General features: G+C 42.4%; 2 protein-coding genes across 26 annotated transcripts in view; one reads left to right on the forward strand and one right to left on the reverse strand.

Annotated features, from left to right (window-relative positions):
- Positions 1-18131, reverse strand: part of IQCK (IQ motif containing K) — a 201430-nt gene extending 183299 nt beyond the window's left edge. For 6 of the 10 annotated variants that reach the window (XM_045848884.1, XM_045848880.1, XM_045848882.1 and 3 more), the window contains exons 1-4: positions 17812-18131; positions 10140-10204; positions 7081-7201; positions 5198-5295 (exon numbers count right to left, since the gene is read on the reverse strand). In XM_045848884.1, coding sequence (XP_045704840.1) covers positions 5198-5295; positions 7081-7201; positions 10140-10204; positions 17812-17992 — 465 coding nt within the window. In that variant the 5' untranslated portion in view covers positions 17993-18131. The remainder of the gene's footprint in view (positions 1-5197; positions 5296-7080; positions 7202-10139; positions 10205-17811) is intronic. The other 4 variants (XM_045848875.1, XM_045848878.1, XM_045848877.1 and 1 more) reach the window with 2 other exon arrangements.
- The window catches only part of KNOP1 (lysine rich nucleolar protein 1), a 37256-nt gene continuing 31675 nt past the window's right edge, over positions 18004-23584 (forward strand). For 14 of the 16 annotated variants that reach the window (XR_006786912.1, XR_006786914.1, XR_006786913.1 and 11 more), the window contains exons 1-3: positions 18004-18139; positions 20917-21839; positions 23507-23575. Coding sequence is in view for 13 of the 16 variants with exons in the window: in XM_045848862.1 (XP_045704818.1) it covers positions 20919-21839; positions 23507-23575 (990 nt within the window). In the remaining 3 variants the exon portion in view is untranslated. Of the gene's footprint in view, positions 18140-18574; positions 18766-20618; positions 20697-20916; positions 21840-23506; positions 23576-23584 lie in introns of those variants that run through there. The other 2 variants (XM_045848857.1, XM_045848858.1) reach the window with 2 other exon arrangements.

The raw sequence follows: 23584 nt of genomic DNA on the forward strand, positions 1-23584 counted from the left end.
GTAGGGTGGAGAACCACTGCTCTGATGATTTCCCACTGTTTTAAAATAAAACCTGCACTCTTTACTGGCCTACGTGATATGGCTACTACACAGCAACTTCGCCAACCTCACTTCCCATCTCATTTGCTCACTCTGCTCCTCGCCTCCTTTCCTTTTTGTCCCTGGATCAGGCCACTAAATTTGGCTGTCCTGAGTCATTAAGGAAACTTGAAAAGAGCTTTATGTATGTTCCATAAATCAGTATACACATTTAAGAAAGCTTGTACAAATACATATAGTTGGCCCATTTATACACATCCACCAGCTATTCGTACAACACAATTATTTTCCATTTTTTATCTGTCACAGAGTGTATTTGTTTAACAAAATACAAAACACTGCTGGCAATGAGCTAATTTCACAGAAAAAGTGAAAGGTCCACTAACTTCATTTATAGATGGTCACTTCAATGCCATACACATGCCATTTAAACCTTCTCTATGAACTTTTTACACACTAGTTGAAAATATCCACCTGGGAAAGGGTTAAATAAATTTATTTTACTTGCTAAATTCATATCATGAAATGTGCAAGAAGGCTGAGAGAGCTCATGAAAATCACATGTAGAAGGTTCAGTCTCCCAAATGGGACTTCACCCCAAAATTAAGGAATAGAGAAATGTCTGCTTATTAAATAAGCTGAATTTTATTCTGAGCATTCATGAGATTTAAATATCTAATATAAGCAAATTATTTGATTAGGATCAAATGAAACTTTATGAAACTAAGTGGGATCCAATTCATAATATTAAAATGAACATACAAAAGAATCATGTTATTTATGAAACAAAATTAAAATTATCCAGCACGCACAGCCTGTCCATGGCACAGTTGGGTTAGAAGTGAAGTCTACCTGATTCCAGAGGCCAGTTTCTGAACCACTGGAGCATGCACCATACACGGCTTCATTTATGTATGGAGCTGCAGACACAAACACATTCCAGGTATGTACATAATTGGCCAAGTGCTCTATGGCACAGTAATTAGGTGTTGCCTCTTGCTGTGTCTCTCTGCTTTATTCCCTTAGCTTTTTTGAATGTCATGGTACTTAGAGGACAATCTTAATGAAGCATACTGCCCATGTGGCCAGCATGAAGGACTAGCCTGGGTAACTGCCTCAGAACCGTCTAGCTTCTCACTCCTGTCCTCCACATTTCCATCTTTCTGATCAGAATCTGGCCTCTGCTTTTGGTAAGCCCTTAGACCAACTGGCAACATGGTCTAGTGGTCAAATTTCTAGACTCAGGAACCAGACTGCTTGGTTTGAATCTTGGCTCCTGCCACTGTGTTGCACACTTGAATTCATTGTTTAACCTTGGTGCTGCACAGCCTTCATCTGTAAGATGGCAATAACAGTACCCACATTGGAGTATTGCTGGGATGATTAAATAAGTTCCTGTAGTTAATGTTCTTAGAACAGTGTGTGATACAGAATAAAGGCTGTAAAAGTGCTAGAAACTACTATTCTTGAATTCAGCCTCTTGCTAGAAGGCTAGGAGGCTTCTTCAATCTTAGAAGATTTACTCCTTTCTCTGCTCTAGTCCCAACAGATCTGTACAGCCTCTATATAGTCTACTTCCCTGCAGGGGCAGTAAATCCAGACACAGTAAATTGTGTCTTATGTAATCTCCACAGCAAACTGTAATTTAACTGCCACTTTGAAAGTAGACCCTAACTTTTAAGGAGAACCATATTCATTTATTCATCCAACAAATATTTAGTGGATCCCTCCTATGTATTACCAGGGCTACGTCATACAACAAAAAATAAGTAAAGCAAGAAAAACTGACTAGAAGGTAAAATACAAATTAGCAATTTTTCTTTAGCAACCTAATATAAACACTTTCCAGAAATTACACAGCCACAATAAACAATGAACTATGTTGCTGTTTAAGAGCCATTTGGATGCCAGTCAGTTATGCTGACAGACAAGAATGTTTCAGTTATATAATTCTGGCTAGAGGCCAGTTATCATTCAGTTTAAGCATCTAGTCCCAGTGACAGGATATGAGGAACAGCTGAATTGAGAAAATGCAGATATGGATAACAGGACTGTCACTTGGATCTGACAAATATTGAGGTGGCAGTAATGTAATTTTAAGCCTTCAAAAATAATCTGTAAAACTATGTGATGGGGTGGGGGGAGGGTGGGATGGAACTGGGGGAAACAGATTTAATTAAGAAACTGTAAGCCAGGAAATGTAAAAAGTTAATGGTAATTCACCCACTTTGTCTATTTGCAGCATTCAAAATACTAAGCTTCCTGGACCAGCCTGAAGGGATAGCTTTTAAGGCTCTTCCATCCCATGTTGCCATGAGCAACATTAAATACATCCTCTCCTCTGCTCTGTTAATATAAGCACCACTGTCATCCCTTTAGTAGGTGAAGAAACTGAGACTCACATTTTAGGGCACTGTGCAAAGAAGTTAGTCAATTTTGGACTCCAGTGTGCTTGGCTGCCTTTAAAGTTTATCAATTCTTGCAAGTTTAACAGTTTGAATGAGCCATATTTTCTACATTCCTTGATCATTCACTATAACATTTAAACTTTAATGCTCCATTTGAGTAACCTACAGCACCTGACGCTCAGAACATTTTCACTTATTCCCAGAAGCAGTACATGTCAAAGATGTAATAAGAGTTGACACAAGGATGCCTCATTAATCTCTAATACAAACAGAAATTTCTCTGATTCTCTGAAAGCATTTTATAACTGCTTTGAGGTTGAAACTCTCTCTAACCCCCTTGTTACAAAATTATTTATGGGTAGAAATTAGGTATGCAGCCCTCAATGTGAAATCTTAATTATTACCCTTTCAGCTGATTTTTGTGTCCTTGGATGAGGTATACATTAGAATTATAGCTGAATAAATTCAAATAAAGGCTACCCAATTGAACACAGCTGTCCTGTCCTGTGGTTTAGAAGTGAATTCCTAGCACCAGATCCACTTGTCATTTCTCCATATCCACTCTTATTTCAAAGGAGCAAAAAAAGAACAGACACAGAGAGAAAAATAAAAACAACCTTAGTTCACTATTATCCTTCAGCTACTGAAGGCTACACTACTAGTATGTTTTCTTATGAAGATAGGGCCATGTTCTTTCTATGCCCCAAGGCCTAGCTCTGTGATTAACACAGTGGGGCTTGTAAATGGTTGCTGAATGGAACAGAATTTGGGGGCTTAATCTGCTTTCAAATATTTTTTACACATATTCAAACAAAGGTTCATTTCATTGTTTAATCATTGCATTCACTCCTTAAGGAAGAGCACGCTGAAGATACTTTGGCCAACAGCAAGATTAAAACAATGAACCCTGAAATGTGACTTCTGAGATCTCCCTTATTTAACAGAAGGTCCTAAAGCCAGAGACAAGGCCGCCTGACTATGTCGGGTCAGTCTGAGGGCTCTGCTCTCTGGCCTCCAGCCTCACTACCACCCCACCTGGCCACATCTAGCACCTGTTTAACATTACATGGGGAAGGAAGAGTAATTATAAGTAGAGACAAGAATTAATTTGTCAGGGAAAGCCAAATAAGCAAATTAAGAAATACCTAAAGTTTAAAAGTAGGTTAGATTTTATAACCCAAGGCAAGTTGCAATCTGTTCTCCAGAAAATAGCTATGAATGAAAAAAAAATCTGTATTTTCTGGACCTATTTAGAGGACAGACTCCAACACCCATTTTTTAGGGGAGGGATGAAAGCCTAGGCTCTAGCCCTTGGTTGAAGATATGCTTCACAGCTCACTAGATGGGCGATCAATGAGCTGTGAATGTTCAACTTTTCTGAGTTTCAAGGCCTCCTACATAAAAGGGGGCTGATGTAAAAGGGGATCTGGTTTAGGGTTGTTGTAAGGGAAAAATAAGATGATTTGACCAGTGCCAACACTCAGTGGGCAATTAATCATTGAGACAGTTTCTCTGACCACTCATACTATTACTATTATTACAACAGTAGTCTAATCACAGTAAAAGGGGATCAGTCAATACTTGACTCACTGATATTTGTTGTACCAGCTTTTTCTGTTTATAGTCTCCTTCAGCAGAGCATACTCTGCTGTTAACGAAAATAGGGATCTGATCATTGTGGTCTTCCCTGGTTCAATATGGACAACCAGACTGTATCAGTAAGTCAGGAGAATGAGGCAGGATTGTGGCTCCTTTTGAATTTACCTGTGTCTCAAAACTAAGCACTTCTGTTAAAGCAATATAACAGTATTGTCTCCTCAGTATATAAAAGTACCATCAGGGCAGTATCCAGTTCTCAGAGATTCTGTATTGAAGGGCAGCTAAGCAGGTGACACCACTAACTGTGAGTGGTTTAAATACCCTGGGGCATGTCAACTGATTGGGATTTGCACTTAGTTACTGCTATTTTCTTAGTATCATTTTGAATCATCTAATCTGGATTTGAATCCTAGCTCTGCCAGTCTCCCTTGATCACATTTCTGAACCTCTCTTTTCTCATTTGCAAGACATAGACAAAAACAACAGAAGGAACCTCATAGGGCTATTGTGAAGGAAAAATGAAATGACTGATAAGGCACTTAGCAAAGTGCTTTGATCAATATTAACTGTTGTTGCTATTTTATTCTTTTCCTGTGGGCTACCCAAAATTCTAGTATTCAAATCTGTGCAGGGAACATACCCAAAGTATCCTGTTAACTGTAGAAAAGAGGGAGTCTGAAAGAGCATTTACATGGGGCAGCACCATGATTAAAACTCAACTCACACTGGCTGCAGTGTGATAATGACCAGTATGTACTGAGCACTCACTGTGTGCAGACCTCCATGAAGCAAGTTACATGCATGGCATTTGTCATGAAGAGGAGTAGGGGGAGGCCAGAGGTGAGGAGTTCAATTTAGAGTGGAAGAAAAGGTAAGGAGCACTTTAATCCATGCATGTAACAAAGAGAGAAGCAGGCCCAAGAAACTTGGCAGATAACCCCATGGAACTCGAGTGGCCAGATAGATGGCAGTGCATGTGTGTGTACAACTATGTGCCCTGACTGGAGCTGAGTAAGTGACCCCAAACGCAGGCTTCCCTTCTCAAAGGGATCATTTTGAGAACTACCACTTGATGGTGCTGAGATAATGATCTACCATCTGATAAAAATGAATTATTGAGCATTTAGAAGTAAAGAAATAAAACAACTGACCTCAAAACATTTTTCTTTCTTGGCCTGGTGAAGCAGGCTAGCTATTCCAGGAAGCAGAATTGGAAAAATGAATGTTTCCAAATATTCTTTGGGAGAGCCTAAAACAAACAAAAAGATTCCTACTAAAAATCCCAAATAACTGTCAAGGTCACAGGCATCAATTCAACACCAACAGAAATTCCCAATTTGGGGTGCTGTGAAGAAGGAAATTTTATTCATTGCAAAAGAGCTCAATTGTGATACAGTACAGCTGTGAAAACAGCACACAAAGCTGTGCAGTAGCCCTGGGGTTAGACCCCTCTATAGCTAGACAGCTCTGTCCTGCTTTGCTCTGTGTCAGTGTACTTTGTGCTGCACTGATCTCCACTGTGCTCTGCTAAGACTCCTTCCCTGTTTCATTTCAGCTGGCGAAACTCAGTCCAGTCTTCTGTGGAAAGGAAAAGTGTGCTCGTACAACTAGGACTTAGATAAATAGAAGTCCTTAACCCTGATCCCCGATTGGTCTGTCCCCATGCAAATGAAGACTCCAAATCCTTGCCATTTGATTGGTCCAAAAGGTACTGTTCTGATTGCTCAAAATGAAGTCAACTTTGGTTGGTGAAGATGTTGATGGAGTGGGGGAATACAGCTGCACAGCTCCTATTGAGTGTGGAAAGCCTAAGTCCTATTGGCTGAAATAGGATTCTGGAACTCTTTTATAAGGGCTGGCTCAAATAACAGAAGCATAGTGCAGTGCAGACAAGCAGTTCAGTGTAGACTTCTCCCTGAAGCACAGTTTGCATGAGAGGCCCCCATGTAGAAATGGCTCCTAGGCTGTTTTTTGTGTTTTGTTTTAAGAATTTAAGTCCAGTTAGCCACCAAAAGCCCTTCTTAGTGTCTTTTTCTCAGGGCTCACATGGCAGGCCTAGTTAATCTGGGAGAAATGTTTGCTTCTGAACAAAACAAAACAAAAAACCCAAAACCCAAAAACAAAAAAAACTGTCCACAAAATAACATGATCTTAAATATTACTGGAGCCTGCTGAGTTAGGCTGTGTTGTATTACTAAAGAAACTTAAAGTACATTTGCACCTTTGGAGTCTAGTGAGGATATAGGTCAGGTGCTATGCAGCCACAGGCATAGCAAGGTTAATGTGACTGAAGGAAAATGAGCAAGGAGAGTGGGGTAGGAACTGAAGTCAGAGAGGAATAGGGTCAGGGTATAGTGGATACAGCCTCATGATGACAGTAATGATATCACCGGTTGCCAGGGTCCAAAGTACACTAGCAGAAAGAAGAGAACAAACTGGGATAGGCCTTGGCACCAGGAAGTTATAGAGGAACCAAGGCTCAGGCAGAAAGGCTTAGGAAGCACACATCTCTGACTTGAACCCACAAAACAGGGCAGCATTGTATTTTCTTCTACTTTTTACATTTTTGCCCCTTTCTATTTAATGCAGAATCAGAGTATGCATGTTACTTATCATTATTATTATATTTCAACCTTAAAGATAAATCAATGGAATAAAGGCTACTCCTTTTAAAAAATAAGATTAAAATTAAAAGAACACATTTTTTTAAAGATTTTATTTATTTATTTTTTAGAGGGGGAAGGGAGAAAGAGAAAGAGAAAGAGAGGGAGAGAAACATTGATGTGTGGCTGCCTCTCATGTGCCCCTTACTGGGGACCTGGCCCACAACCCAGGCATGTGTCCTGACTGGGAATCAAACTGGCAACCCTTTGATTCGCAGGCCAGCACTCAACCACTGAGCCACACCAGCCAGGGCAAGAACACATACTTTATGTGGTCTCTTTGAGGTCTGTTTGTCCACCCGAGCTCCTACCCTGTGGTTTTGCAATGTTACAAACTCCAAACTATGAAAAGTGAAACCTTCTTTACTTACATGTTTTTGGATCAACTGTTTCTTGAGTGCAGGGTATATGTGAATTCATGGTCAAATGAGGAACTGAATAAAGGTGTTCTGTATTGAAGCCATGGAAAACTGTTTCTTCCATTGGTGAAACCTGGTGGAGGTGGGGTAAAGAATAAATTCCTATAAATAGTTTAAATAATTGCATTTTCTTTTATAATCTAAAACAGAAATAAGATTCTGCATCAGACTTTAGATTCAAGGAGGCATACTGAGCATAGGTCTTTGTCTCTCTTCCCTCCTGTTACACATAAATGACAAACAAAGAATAAATCCCCAATAGACAGAATATGAAGACCAATAGAGAGAACACAAGAACTATCAGTGGAGGAGAGATTTGAAAACATTTCCAAAAAAAACAGGGATGATGAGCTTCTTATCAGGTAAGAGAGGGGCGAAGTGGCAGCCCAGAATCTACAGTGGGAAACTACGCCAGAAGACAGGAGTCCACCTTCCCACCAGAATTCCAAAGGGCTTCAATTCCTCAGAGGGTGAGAATGAAAAGGGAATGATAGCAAACAAGAAGGATTAAGGAAAAATCTGGCTGAGGCTCTACTGGCCTGCTGCCCACATTTCCCTTCCCCCTGCTCCTGCCCTCTTCAATATACATAAACTATGCTCACAGTGGCTCTTTCTATCCAGTTCTCCTTTCCAATGACTCTTCTGTAAACAAATTAAACAAATAGCCTTGGAAGGAGTATAACTACTCAGGGTGTCATGTTGGTGGCCAAAAGAAAAAAAAAATCCACCACTGATTTACTGATTTGGAGGTTGTGGACCCTGAAGAAAAGTCTTCCAGTGGTCAGTCACTCCCCATGAGCTCTGTAAGGTAAATGGAGACAGTATGGCATCCTCACCCAGGTGTCTGGGTACCTCAGGGAAGCTGTTTTCCCATAATCTTGAATGGGCCTGATAAGTTGTGTTCTCATAGCCTTGAGATTGGGTCTGATAAACTGTTCCCATAGCATTGAGTGGGCTCATATGCGTAGTATAAAGCTCTGTTGCATAAGATCTGTTGGCACCCTGCTGGCTTTTGTTGGCGTCCGCCCTGCCTGGTCTCAGGGAGCTGTAACACACCCCCCCCCCCCCAACCCGTGGCTAAGACTGAGTCAGAGACCTCTGGACCAGGAGACACTAAGGAGATAAGCTTATTTCCTTGGCAGGGGTGCTGCTTCTGCTCCTTGTCTGGCCCACAATGCTTGATCAGTTAGCCAATGACAGGTAAGTTTCCCCAAGCGGGGAATCATCTAAGACAGGCACAAACACACAGAGGCCCCAGGGAAGGACTTGGGGGGCTGTGGAAAAAAGGGTGATCAGCCTTCACCCCTCGGCTTTGACAAAGCCTGTGTCCTCATTCTGCCTGCGAGACATCCAAATCTCCTGGGTGCCTTTGTCTCATCTGCGGACTCAAGCCTGTGACAATAACAAGGGGTGTTGCAATCCACTGGGGACTTCAGACTCCCCAGGGTGATCAGACCTGAAAAAGGAATATGTAAAATCCTGTGAAACCTGCTTGCTGAGGATGCTTTTAATTAGATTATGAAGGCCCGGGCTGGAAATGAATTTAGCTCCTCCAGTTCTGTAGTTTTTTTAGGTGATAAGACCCCAACTCAGTGGGAGCCCTTTTTAGTTCTTTGAACATTATCTGTTGTTTGATCCTTACTGCCTGACAGTGATTGTTGAACTTTACCTGTATCCCTGTGCAAACTGAAACCCAATAAAAACCCTGTGAAAGGAAGGACTGGGGTACTCTCCTTTGAGAGAGTGGCCAGGCCGCTCTGAGGCACCCTCCCCTTGAGAGGGTAGCCAGGCTGTCCCTCTTCCTCCACACAGGACTCAGTAGTCCATGTGAATGTCTCATGTCTCATCCATGACAAAGCAGACACTGAGGGCCGGTGTCTGCATCAGGCTTTGTCTGTATTCTAGTTCTTAAGCAGATAGGGACTCCCTGCTGGGTGCCACGCAAGGAGACAGGTGACATGCAGTGTGCCATGCAGAGACATGCAGGGAGATGTGCAGGTTGCAGCGTGCATGGCTTGCCCACCTGTGAATAAAGGCATGTCAAGCATCATCACAGCTCCACACATTTTCTTCTGTCTGCTCAAATCTAGACTGGACCTGCCAGGTCTTAACTGGTTGCAACACAAGCTCCCAGTCAGTGTTTTTACTCATAGAATAGATCCATCCAGAAAACAAATCCACATGTATAAGAGTAGAAGAAAACCATATGAGCTTTGTAGAAAAATCCACTCAGGCACCCATTTTAAATTTTGAATAAGTAGTCAAAACTTCCTACATAGATAAAGAGCATCAACAGTATAAATGACAAAGACCAAGATCTACAAGGAAAAACTGACCCTGGAAGAAGCACAATAATACAGGGAAGGGAACTATGATTAGTATTTCCAGAAAAATTTGAGAAAACATTGCATCCATAAAGCAAGAACAGAATGCTATATAAAAAAGAACAATACAGTCCAAGACGGTTCTTAGACACAAGATTCTCTAACAGTAGCAACTGCAGTAACATACTGGAAAGCTAGTCTTATTAGAGTTTGGTTCCATCCCTGTGACCCTGCTAAAGTCCCTTCATCTCTCAGTCTAATTTGTTTTAAACTCCATTAAGTTTTTATTTTACTCCAAGTAGGCTGTCTGCGGGCCTCTCTTCCTGGCTGCCCTGTTCTTGACTGCCTTTCATTAATTTAGTTTTCTTCTCACCCATTGGACATGCACAGGGAAACCTGCTCTATCTGCAACTGTCCCCAAGGATCAAATGAGATCATCCAGGAGGCACTGTGAATTAATCAAGGATTATCTGATCCATTTAACAGATGTGGAAAATGAGGCTTAAAGAAGTTATGAGATGCCCTTTAAATCACACTGTTAGTAATAGAGACAGGACTGGCCCCATGTTTCTGGTTCTAGTTCCTGTGCCTTTCCTAATTCATGACCTTGTGTCATGTTCACCACCTATCAGTGCTGTTCTTTTATTTAAAAGCTTTTAATTTAGGTGGAGGTGGAGCAATACTCACAGTAATCACAGTTTCTGGTCTGATTTTATATTCCTCTGGAAAGGGAGGCAGCTCAGCTTCATACTCTAAAAGTGAAGGGGGAAAAATCTTCAATTCCATACTTCATTGCAGATTATGATGTAATTTTCTTTTCTCTAAATCAGGGGTATCAAACTCATTTTCACTGGGGGCCACATCAGCCTCGCAGTTGGGCCGAATGTAATTCTACGACTGTATAAATGTAACTACCCCTTAACTAGGGGCAAGGAGCTTTGTGCTGCCACTGGTTAGAAGCAAGGTGCCGGTCCAGATAAAACAAGGTGGAGAGCCAGATCCTGCCCTTGGGCCTTGTGTTTGCCATCTGTACTCTAAACAAAGTCTTAAATTTTATTTTGGTTGGTGGTTTATAGAAATGAAAAACAAGTGGCCATTACAGATTAATAATTAACATGAACTACCTTATTTACAATAAGAGGTAACTGCTCACTTGTTGAAGAGTCCAGGCTTTATGTATGAGTTTGACTTTCCCCAAGAGGGTACAATTGTAGATTTTGCCCTCTACAAGAGAATGAGAATGCCTACAGGAAGAATATGGTATACAGGGAGGAAAGGGAAAGAAAAGGAAGAAAAAGTGATGGCAGGGCACAATAAGAGACAGAGGGAAGATGAGCCATCTCAGGTAAGACTACCAGTTTGGGGTACATGACTGTAAAAGCATGTACACAAACCCTTGCTATTCAAAGTATGGCCCCAGAACCACCACCATCATCATTCCTGGCAAGTTAAAAATCTAACATCTCAGGCCCCACTGCAGACCTGAAAAACCTAAATCAGCACATGACTTGTACTTGTATTCACATAAACTTGGAGAAGACCTGCTGGAAGCACCTGCCGTTTCCTATCCTGGCTGCACATTAGAATCACCTGGGAGTTTTTTGAAACTACCCACATCTTGGACCAACTTAAGAAATTTTTATTTGATAGGTCTGGGGCAAGAGCCTGGGAATCAGTATTTTTAAAGTTCTCCAAGTGATTTTTAAACAATATATTTTATTGATTATGCTATTACAGTTGTTCCAGTTTCCTCCATTTATTCCCCTCTGCCCTGCACCCCTGCTCCCACCCACATACCCCATTAAGGTCATGTCCATGGGTCATACATATAAGTTCTTTGGCTTCTCTATTTCCTAAACTATTCTTGACCTTACCCTACTTTGTACCTACCATTTAGGCTTCTTATTCCTTGTACCTTCCCCTCACTCTCCTCCTGCCCCCTCCCCACTGATAACCCTCCATATGATCTCTATTTCTGTGAATCTGTTCATGTTCTAGCTGTTAGCTTAGTTAGTTTTCAGTGGTTTGTTTTTTTTGTTGTTGTTTTTTTTTTAGGTTCAGTGGTTGATAGTTGTGAGTTTGTTGTCATTTTACTATTTGTGTCTTTGATCTTCTTCTTTTTCTTATATAAGTCCCTTTAACATTTCACATAATAAAGACTTAGTGATAATGAACTCTTATAACTTGACCTTATCTGGGAAGTACTTTATCTGCCCTTCCATTCTAAATGATAGCTTTGCTGGATAGACTAATCTTGGATGTAGGTCCTTGCCTTTCACTGACTTCAAATATTTCTCTCAAGCCCTTTCTTCCCTGCAAGATTTCTTTTGAGAAATCAGTTGATAGTCTATGGGAACTCCTTTGTAGAAAAGTCCCCTTTTCTCTTGCTGCTTTTAAGATTCTCACCTTATCTTTAATCTTGGATAATGTAATTATGATGTGCCTTGTTGTGTACTTCCTTGGGTCCAACTACTTTGCGACTCTCGGAGCTTCCTGGACTTACTGGGAGTCTATTTCCTTTGCCAGACTGGGGAAGTTATCTTTCATTATGTTTTCAAATTGTTTTCAATTTCTTGTTCTTCCTCTTCTCTTTCTGGCGCCCCTATGATCCAGATGTTGGAACGCTTAAAGTTGTCCCAGCGGTTCCTCAGCTTCTCCTCATTTTTTTGAATTCTTGTTTCTTCATTCTGTTCTGCTTGGATGTTTATTCCTTCCTTCTGCTCCAAATCCTTGATTTGAGTCCTGGTTTCCTTCCCATCACTGTTGGTTCCCTGTACATTCCTCTTCATTTCACTTTTCATAGCCTTCACTTACTCCTCCATTTTGTGACCATACTCAGCCATTTCTGTGAGCATCCTAATTACCAGTGTTTTGAACTCTGCATCTGATAGGTTGGCTATCTCTTCATCACTTAATTCTATTTTTGGAGTTTTGCTATGTTCTTTCATTAAGGTCATTTTTTTTTTTTTTTTGGTCTCCTTGCCAGCTGTTAAGTTGTAAGGAGTGGAGTCTTAGTTATTCACTAGGGAGGAGCAACTCATATTGTTGCACTGTGGCACTATCTGTGGGGGAGGCATCTGAGAAAGAACAATGCCACTTGCTCAGCTCTCAGCTGGCTTATAGTCACTTCCTCCACTACCCACAAGCAAATTAGGCCCTTCTGGTTGCTGATTCCTGGGTGGATGGGTTTGTGTACATTCTAGGGCCCTGTGAGTCTCTCCAGCAAACTCTCCTGTGAGGTTGGGAGTTTCTCCCATTCCTCAACCCCCGTAAGTTTTTACTGCAGAGGTTTTGAAGCTTTATTTCCACATGCTGGAACCCTGGGTTGCACAGTCTGTCTCGCTCCCCAGTTGTTCTTCCTGGTTATCAACACGCAAATGTGGGACTGCCCACCCTGGTCCTCTATCTGCCACCTTCCTGCATATCCTTCCCACCCGGTCTGCCTGTTTCTCCCCCCTCACCTGTCTGAATGAGTATTTCTTCTTTAACTCCTTGGTTGTCAGACTTCCATACAGTTCGATTTTCTGGCAGTTCTGGTTCTTTTTTGTTTTTAAATTTGTTGTTGTCCTTCTTTCGGTTGTGCGAGGAGGCAAAGTATATCTACCTATGCCTCCATCTTGACCGGAAGTCTCTCCAAGTGATTCTAATATGCACTGAGGTAGAGTATGATTGCCAGGTTTCAAGACTAATCACAATTTGTTGGAGGTCTTCATGTAAAGAACATTCCATACAAGTCTGCAGGGTAACAACTATTGCTGAGGGAGGGACAGAAAATGCTCACAGTAATATTAATTATACTTCTAAAAAGTTGATAAAAATATTTCTGGAAAGTCAATGTTTCAAAAGCAAATGCATAGCCACTTTGCATTGATGAGGAAAAACAAAGTTTCTGGGCAAGAAGATATAGATGGAATACATTTATTCCATCAATAACTACATATGTTCTTTCATTAGGGCCATTTTTTTTTTTTTTTTGGTCTCGTTGCCAGCTGTTATGTTGTAAGGGGTGGAGGCTTAGTTATTCACCAGGGAGAGGCAACTCACATTGTTGCCTCGTGGCACTATATGTGAGGGAGGCATCAGAGAGGGAACAATGCCACTTGCTCAGCTCTGAGAAGTGTTGAGACACCAGTCTTATATAGGGCACAAGTTTTATTCCATTAGCTAGTTCCTTACCAGATAGTAGAGCATTTCTAAACAAAAATATATTTTTTTAATCCCTAGGTATCGGGTTGGGGACGAGTATGCCAGACTGCAGATGATAAGCAATTTTGATTCTCAATACTGGCTATATTCATTTTCTATTGCAATGCAATGAATTACCACAATCTTACTTAGAACATCACATATGATCTCAGTTCCTGTAGGTCAGGTCTCATCAGGCTGAAATCAAGGTTTTGGCAGGATCCAGTTTCTTGTGGGTGTAGGTCTGAAGTTCACATTTCCTTTTTGGTTATTGGTAAGGACTGCTCTCAGCTCTCAGAGGCTGCTCTAGGTCCTTGTCACAGCATAGTTCACACATGGTTATTTGCTTATTGAAGGGAAACAGGAATATCTTCTGGTTCAATCTCTCTGATTTAAGTGCTCACCTGATTTGGTCTGGTCCACCTATAATAACCTCTAATTTAAGGTCAACTGATTACAGACTTAATTACTCCTGAAAAGTCTCTTGACAGAAATGCCTAGATTAGTGATTTATTGACTAATTGGAAGGTGAGTGCATTAAGGAGTGGGAATTTTGTGGGCTGAGGCATCTGAGATTCTGCCCATCACAACAGTCCCAACTCTATAACTTTTACCCCTCTGAATCATGTGAATTCACCCTTCTTCCCCCAAACCATTGAGAAACACCAATATAGCATGAAATCTACAGGGTCTGGCACAAATAATGCCCTTTTTTATTACAAAATCATAAGCATGTAATTCTGCAACATAACAATGTCACACTCAAGCACATCATATGACATTTTAGGTGAAATGTTCAAATTAACTATAAATTATTATACCCGTATTATTACCCTACCAACAACACTCAAGCAGGCATTAATTCTGTGGGACCCTGTATTTATCTGAATTTTATACACACATTTATAGCTTTGTCTAATTACAAAAATGTATAGTGAGAAAATTCCAAATAATACAGAGATGTCTTATGCAGAGTGTAAGTCACGCATAATGCCATTACAACCAATACCCATTGTTGGATTTGGCATAGATACAACCTAATCTTTTCAGTACATTTATTAACATAACATATGTAAAACACAAATACATTTATTTACTTTAGATCTCCTAGAGTAGGTCAAATCATCCAAGTATAGAACCTTACCACACTGTATCCTTTTTCTTCATATTAGTTTGGCCCTTACTTGAAATTTGAAAAAATTAATCTCTTTTAATAGACTGAATTTTGTGATGGAATTACCTAGGTCTGTTTGTGCTTACCATCATATTCCCAGAGAATAATTGTTGAACAAATGAATAAATGAACAAAACAGTACAACAAGTTACTTTTGACCCTTGATCTACTTAACTATTCATTCATATTTAATGAGAGCCCACTACATGCAAGGAACCATTCTAGGTGTTGAATCTTGGACATCTTTTGAGGCTGCTACATATATTATGTGCCACATTTATTTGGTCAGTGTACTCTTAGTGGGCATTTATGGATACTAATTAAAGTGGTTTTGAGAATACAAAGCCCTGATTTGTCACTGAAAAGATGAAAAAAAAAAAACAAAGAACATTTACAGATAAATTTTCATAAGGTGCCCCCACCCCTTAGCCCTCCAAAAGAGCACCAGTCAGGTAGGATAAAGGTCTTGTTTAAGTTAAGATATTTACTTATTTTGTATCTCATCTCCCTGTGACTGAGTTTCTGACCCATCTGCTTGCTGTGAGAATTTGCTTCTTAAGTGTATATATCCTAACAGAATATAACACTTAACCTTGAAGACAGGATTACCACAAAGCCTATTTTTTAGGTTTGCTGTGAGAAACTGAATGTACTTATTACACCATAGAAAACTGCATTTCTTAGAATGTTTGTTTTAAGAAATTGGGCTTATTCACCCTGGCCAGGTGGCTCAGTTGGTTGGAACATCATCATGTACACCAAAAGGTTGTGGGTTTGATTCCAGTTCAGGGTACATACCTAAGTTGTGGGTTCGATTCCTGGTCAGGCATGTAAGGGAGGCAAATTATAGACATTTCTATCTCACATCAATGTCTCTCTCTAAAATCCATAAAAACATACCCTCAGGTGAGGATTAAAAAAAAAGAAAGAAATTGGACTTATTTATATAGGTTAGTAACAATCATTAATATGCCAGTATATAATTCACTATCTTTTTTTTTGTTTAAGATTTCACTTATTTATTTTTAGAGAGGAAGGGAGGGAGACAGGGAGAGAAACATCAATGTGAGAGAGAAACACTGATTGATTGCCTCTCCTATATGCCCCAACTGGAGACTGAATCTGCAGCCCAGACATGTATCCCGACTGGGAATAGAACCAGCCACCCCTTGCTTTGCAGAACAACACCCAGCCAACTGAGCCACACTGGTCAGGACTAACTCAACATCTTGAGCTCATTAACTTTATGGTGTAACTATATCATTTCATAATTGACTGACATACATTCACTTGCTTCTCAGAGCATACCAAAACCCTTTGTCCTTGCTTTCTCCCTATAGGCAGGCCTGTTTGACCAAAATAAATACCATGATTCTAAAACACAATGCAGGGCATGTTTCTGTTTCAATAAAACAAACCTTTTCTGAGCACTTCTAAATGCCGGGCACATTGCTGAGCACCTTTGCATACACCATCTTATTCTACTTCTTGACAACAGCCATGATAGGTACAAGGATTATTCCTGTCTTACAGATGAGGTTGAGTAGCTTCCCTAACAAAACACCACTAGCTATGAAAAGCTATTTGTCTGGAGAATTGAAAGCTCTGGGTGAAGGACAGTCAAAATAACAACTTTCAAATATCTGACTGGATTCTTTAATGGTAGAGTGATTAGCATATTGGGTCATAGTACCAAGGACGTAAGGACCAATAGATACAAGTTACAAAGTGGATATTCAAGATGAAACAGGCTTTTCTGGATATAATGCAATGTAATACTTGGAGAATAAATTCGACCACTGGATGGAAGTTGAAATGGGTGGCCTATGAGGGCATCTATCAACTCTGAGTCCACCATTCTCTTCCTCTTCTGTATTTCTCACTTCTCAACCCATCACCCTCTCTCTTCTTCTACCTGGACCTATACACTGGTGCATTCTTCCTTTGTTTCCATTCAACAAATATTTGCTGACCTGTACCATCCATCATAGTAGCCATCGGCGGCTATCTAAGTTTATTAAAATTAAGCAAAATAAAAATTGCAGTTCCCAAGTTGTACTAACCACATTTCAAGTGCTTAATAACCACATGTGCCTAGTGGCTACCCCATTGGAAAGTTCTGCTGGACAGTACTGTTTCAAACAGCTGAGGTAGTGATGGTAGCCACGTGAATGAAAAAATCCCGAGTTCTTGACCTTAAGGAGCTTATAGCCTAGAGGAGGAAAAAGAGACACCCAGTATGTATTACTTCTTAAGAGCTAACAATTATTGAGTTTTTGCTGCAAATTGGGCAGTGTGCTAAGTACTTTCTGTGACCATTTGGATGCATCCTCCTAACGCCAAAAAATAGGTGCCATCATTATACTCTTTTTACAGAAAGAGTAACAAGTTAAATTAATTTGCTCAACGTATATGGATTATTTTTATAGGGTCTCATGACCGAGGGTATGTATGTGTGGGGCCACAAAATAAGGTGAGGATCCGTTTGGGGATCTTAAGGGAAGGGTAGAAGTGCAGAAGGATTAACAACCAAGTCTGTCTCTTGACCATGCTTGTTCAACATGTAGGCCATCGATTATCAACATCAGAATTTCCAGGGTAAGCATTAAAAGTCCTGACTCCTAGCACCCCTTTAGGAGCTCTGTGGGAGGGCCCAGGGAATCCACATTTTAAACAAGCTCCCGACTCTGCCCCATAAATTCTTTCCTGTTCACTGGATGACGTTTCAGCACCACAGGCCCACACTACCAGGTCCCCTTTTATTGCGCTTTTCCCAGGCTGCCCCACACTTGCCACCTGACTACGAACGAACGAATGAACGTTGGAAGCCGAGCTGGGTGATTCAGGCAGGCCTCTCGGAGCCTCTTTATCTGGCGTAAAATGGAGAGCTCCGCGGGTCTGAGGCGCAACAGTCAACTGGCGCAAAGAAGGACTTCAATTACGCGGCCCCCCGAGGGGCCTCCAGAGTCCCGCCCCTCTTGGCTTGCCTGGCCTGCCTACCTTCGCAGATCTGCTCCCACAGGTTCTTCCCTGGCGGTTCTGCAACCTTCCCCGGGGAAAGGGGCCGCTCGGGGGACGTGGGGCACACAGTGGGCACTGGTGTCCTGGTGGTGACAGACAACTCTAAAGAGTAGGCCTCGCGTTGCCCTGAGAAGCTGTTCACCCGCCCCAGGGCCGCCATGGGACCGGTTTCCACGGCAACCACCCTTTGCCCCGGCCACGACCCGGAAGAAGCAGGACCTCTCCAACGGCGGGCCAGCCTCTCGAAGTTGATATCCGGGTCACTGGAGCGGGTTTTCTGTTCTAGTCGGAGAAGTTTGATATGCAGGTGAGAGCGGAAGATACAACGTTAGAAGGGCGGAGAGGGGTCTGGAGATAGGGCCTGGGGACTTAGACAATGAACAGAGTGAAAAGCAGACGACCTGCGTCCTCTGTTTCACGCTGCCACCCTCTTTCTCTAGTCTATGGTATGCTCCTCATCCTGGCTTGAGGCCGCCGCCTTCAGGAAGTTTTCCCCCCTAGTAGCCAGGTGCTAGTTGGGTTCTTCCCAGTGTGTTTGTGTAGAAGCTTTGGCTCCGTAGAGCCTTTGAGGGACCAGCCTTGCCTCCTGGGTCCCTTGCTTCCTGCTAGTGATCCTGTGGTGGGAGTGGGGTCTTGGTGCTCTTGTGCAGAACCAAGGCTCCAAATCTCGGCCTCCGTTCCAACCGCTTTTTTTATCACTTGCAGGCTTTGGGACCCAGGGCAAGTGAGTTCAAGTTTCTAAGCCTCAGTTTGCAAGTCTTTGAGATGGGGTAGTCATGCCAGCCCTCATGAGGCTGCCACGACAATTTGGTTGGGTTCACTTTGTGTTGTTGAAGGAGTGAATACATTTGGGGTCGCAGGGTTGAAGAGGATCTTCATTGCTAAAGAGGATGGATGCTACAGTGTTCTGAATGACAGAGATGGGGAGAGAAGGTGATTAAGTTGACAACAATCTTCCCCTAGTTTATTTTATTTTATTTTGTCTTCTTTTTTTTTTTTCCAAATCTGGTCTGTTGACCACTCTCCATCTGAGGCACTCTGTGCTCCCTTGACTCCACCCTCTCCAGGTTTGCACCTTCTCCCTCTCTTTTGCCATCCCCTCTTTCTCTGCCCACCCACTTAAATGTCTACTTTCTAAGGCTCTGTTTCAGACTGCTTCTGTCCAACGCTTAATTACCATCCATATATTCCAAAGTTTATTTTGCCCATGGCAGCCTAATCACCTCTGAACCTCACACCCATATATCCACCTGTCTATGGAACTTCTCCACTTAAATATCTCAAAGCATCTGTTCAAACCAGCATACCTCCAGCCTCCCACCACCACCTTCAGTTCCTTTGTCTCAGGGATTAGTGCCAACATCCTGCAGTTGCCCACGGTGGAAAACTGTTTTTCAGAAAGTTTCCTGACAGCTGTTAGTCTAGGTTAGAAGACCTCCATTATCCTGACATTATCTCTGTGTTTGCTTTTATCACCTGTATCATCTATGTTATTACACCTCTTTCCCTCCCACATCTACTTGCTTTTTGATGGCAGGTGTTTTATCTCCTTAATCTTTGTATCTTTTGACACCTATATGTCTGGTACAGAGTTAGGCTCTGGGAGTACAAGCAGACCTTGTTTGACTGTGCTTCACTTTATTGCATTTCACTGGTGTTGTGTTTTTACAAATGGAAGACAACCCTCCACCAGCCAAAAGATTGCTATTTGCTGTATTGTGATACTCACTTTATTATGGTGGTCTGGAACTGAACCCACAAAAGTCTGCCTCTACAGCAGAAAACAAGGCATGAGTGAATGAGTGGGTGGTCCTTTGACTCTCCAGGAGCAATTATGAATGAACTTGAGCTCTACCTCAGGCCTGGCCTGGTTCTTTGAAGCTGCTAAGAGTGAAGCAGGTCTGATGCTGAAGAGAACTCCAAGATGGAGAAGCTCCTGATCTTTCCCTCCCACTGTGTAAACCTTCGTTAGAGGATGTTTGTTTCTGGTTTCCCTGAGTGTCTCCATGTCATCCAGGGAGCAACAGAAACTGGGATGGTAACTAGGGTGAGAGAAATAGTCCAGCTGGAAACTGAAGTGTATTGAGGGCTCCAGCCTCTTCTTACAGGTGCATCTCTGACATTTCCCCCCCCCCCCCCCCGCAAAATAAGTAAGTAAAAGGCTGGGCACTCTAGGTTGCTATGTGTTGTCTTCAATCATTAAATGTTAGCAGTTTATTTGAAAATTTAAAAAGGCAGGCTGGATGTCCTCCTCCTTGCTCCTCCACACCTACCTCTGATTTAGTTCAACTCTTCTTTTGTGGATGGGGAAAGTAAGGCCTGGAGAAGCCAGCAGCTATGAGGCAAGAATGTCAGAGAGTCACCACTTGAACCCAGGTGTTATGTGCTCTAGCTGGGGCTCCTTTCACCATACTTCTCTACTGGTCTTATTATTAGCCACATGGGGAAGTAATTAGGAGAATAAGTCACTCGAGTGCAGGTTGGGGGAATTAATTTCTAGACAAAGCAGAACTGTTTAGATGAACAGACTTATGGGTTAATTGTGCCACAGTCACTGCATTGGTGGGAATCAGCAAGAAGGACTGACATTAGGAATCCTGTACTCTGCATCCAGTATAATGTGAGTCCCTGGAGGGCAGTGCCTGGTCTGTCTGGTTTGATTGCAGTTGTACTCATAGGGTAGGCAGTTGATAAATTTCTATAGAATGAGTAAGAGGGTTAGGAAAAGGAGTCAACAATGTAGCAAGCACTTTCCATGGATTATCTCAATTTATTCTTTCCAACAGCCCTTTGAGAAGTGGTGTTTTCCCACATTTTCCAGATGGGGAAATTAAGGCTCAAGGAGAATAGGCGAGTGATTTAAGGTAAGGTAGCAGTTTGGATTTCAACCTGGGGCTGTCTGAATGTTAGCTTCATTCTGTGTCTTTGATCATATTTCCCTTTGCTCCTGTGGAATCATGCTTGTTTTCCCAGACCATCCACTCAAAGAAACATGACTCTTGGCAATACCTAGTTGAATTGTACACAACATGGTTTGGTGTAGGAATGACTTGTACCCTTTATTTATTTTATTTTATTTTTTAGGTATGATCACCAAGACCCACAAAGGAGACCTGAACCTTAGGCTTCCAGAGAAAAACAAGAAGAAGAAGAAGGTAGTAATCAGAGAACCAGAGACTCAGTACTCAGTTGTAAACAGAAACAGTTATTTTACTGAAGTCTTTCCCACAAGAGCCATATCACCCATGAAGAGTGTGATCCAAGGGCAGGTATCTGAGATGCCTCTAGTGAAGAAAATAAAGAAGAAAAAGAAGGGCCATAGCACCTGCTGTGAGGAGCACCTAGAACTTGAGACCATGTTACGTGCCAGGTGGACAGAGAAGTCTTCCAGCCCCAGGGCACAGGCTTTTGGTCCATCTGAGCTCCTAAGTGGGGAAAAGAAAAAGAAGAGGAAGTCCTTTTGGCCTCTGGCCACATCCCCTGATTTGAGGATGAAGACCTTCCTGGACCCCAGACAGAGAGAGGAAGTGACCAGAGTTGGCAAGAAGCTCAAAATACACAAGAAGGAAGAAAAAGCCCAGGAAACCGCAGCCTTCTCAGTTGGGGACACTTGGTTCAGCAAGGCCAGGAATCTGCATGCTTGCTCATTGGGAAAGGATGACCAGGAAGAGGCAGCTTTGGGGCAGAAAAGGAAGCAGGGGAGCCCCAGGGAACACAACATGAAGATGAAGAAGAAGAAAATCCACCAGGAGGGAGACACCCACCTTGGCCACCCCAAGCCCTCTAGGTCTATGGAGAGCAGCCCTAGGAAAGGAAGTAAAAAGAAGCCAGTCAAAGTTGAGGCTTCAGAATACATCCCAATAGGAGATGGCCTCAAGTCCCCTGTGAAGAAGAAAAGAAAGTCCAATAAAAAGGCAGGACAGCTAGGCATTGAGGAGCCAGCTCTGAAGAGAAAAAGAACAAAGAAGAAGAAAGAGAACAAAGTATCAGGAGAAACTTGGGAGGAAGTAGGTTGTCCTTCAGAAGTTAACTCTGCTTTGGGAGAATAAGGGTGGAAGTTGGGAACGTATGAATGTGTACATGTGCACTCATGGGCAACTCAACTTTTCAGCTGAAAGAACTCTTTAAACCAACTTAAGCCAGAAACGGGATTTATTGACACATGTGTAACTTATTGAGGGGTGGGTCTGGCACAGGAGGAAAGGGCTCAGTTAATACTGACTGAAGAGCAAATCTGGACTTGGATCACCAAGGTGTCTATGTGGCCTGTGCTCACCTCTACCAGATGCAGTTGGGGATTATAGGGACTCTCACAAGATGTAGTTATGCATCCAGGATTTCTCCCAGCTCTACCCTGGTCCACCATTAGACTGGATTTCACCAATTTCCTCCTTTATTCAGAAACTTTTTGGGGTTTAGGAGGAACACCAGAGGTTTTAGAGCCCAACTCCCATCAGAATCTAGAATCCCTTCTGCCAAGAACCCAGTGTAAGAGAGTCAGTTCCCCTCTGCTTAACATCTGTGACAGGGACTCAACCTACCAGAGCAGCCCCTGAAATGTATACATGTCTTCAAGGTCTTCCCAGATTATGTTAGAGAACAGAGCCTCTGGGGATAAGTGAAATGTGGCAGTTGTCATTACTGAAGGGAAAGTGGCCACCCTAAGGCTTTACCATCAGAGAGTCCCTCAATGCCTGAAGCCAGTGAGAGTGTGGCCCATGTAAACATGCACGGTCAGGGCAGGCGCAGAGAGGATGTCCCATGACAGCTGAGATATGTTAGGGGCCTTGGTCATTTGTGCAAATAGAGCAGCAGGTACAGAGTCCCTGGGAAGAGCAAAGAGGCTGGGGAGGGGAGAACTGGGTGACAGTGACAGAGAACCATAGAGACCACAGAAGTCTGGATTTTTTGTAAGCAAGATGAGAGCCCTAGGAGTGTTTTAGAAAGTGAGGTGATGGTCTGATTGAGGGTTTTGGGTTTTTTGGTTTTTTTTAGATATAATTAACATTAAATTGTATACATTTAAGGTGTATAGTGTATTCTGATTAAATTTTTGAAGCTCACCTGAGCTCCTTGTGGAATGGGAGGGTGAGGAAGCAGGAGTTAGAGACCCACAGTTTTCCAGGCAGGAGAGAAAGCAGTGACTAGGGAATGCAGTTGAGCAGTGTGGAGAATAAAACTGGGTAGGTTTGGGTTTGCTGGCAGTCCTGTTCCCCACACCCATCAGAGGCCTGGGCCCACCTCTACATTCTTGGTCCTTGCCGTCTTGTCCCCAGCCCTCACCTCTACTATCAGTGGAACCATATGTTTTCCTCTTTGCTGGTTTGGCATCACCCTGGGAGGTCAGATGACTAGTGGTGGGAAAGGTTATGCCCTTAGCCTGAATCAGGAGACTTGAGTTAGTGTCAGCCCTACCTCTGAGCTGTAGGGGTGACCTAATGATAGTCATTTCACCTCTCTGAACCTTAGTTTCTTCATCTGTCAAATAGGTGAGTGCCACAGTTTTAAGGAGAATCATGGAAGAGAAAGGACGTCAAATATTCTATAGGTGACAGAGTTTGGGGTGCTGCTAGGTTCTTGGGTCTTTTCGGGACTTTGTCATGATCTTACCCTACAGGGCTGCTTGGGCAGAGGGCCTATGCTTGACTTTTGCTCCCTTTGCTCTCCTGTGTAGGAGCCTGACACAGACTTAGAGGTGGTGTTGGAAAAGAAAGGCAACATGGATGAGGCACACATAGACCAGGTATGGCCC

Source organism: Phyllostomus hastatus, unplaced genomic scaffold (genome assembly GCF_019186645.2).
Source record: "Phyllostomus hastatus isolate PE091 unplaced genomic scaffold, TTU_PhHast_1.1 phas_contig_64, whole genome shotgun sequence".
Taxonomy (NCBI): Eukaryota; Metazoa; Chordata; class Mammalia; order Chiroptera; family Phyllostomidae; genus Phyllostomus; species Phyllostomus hastatus.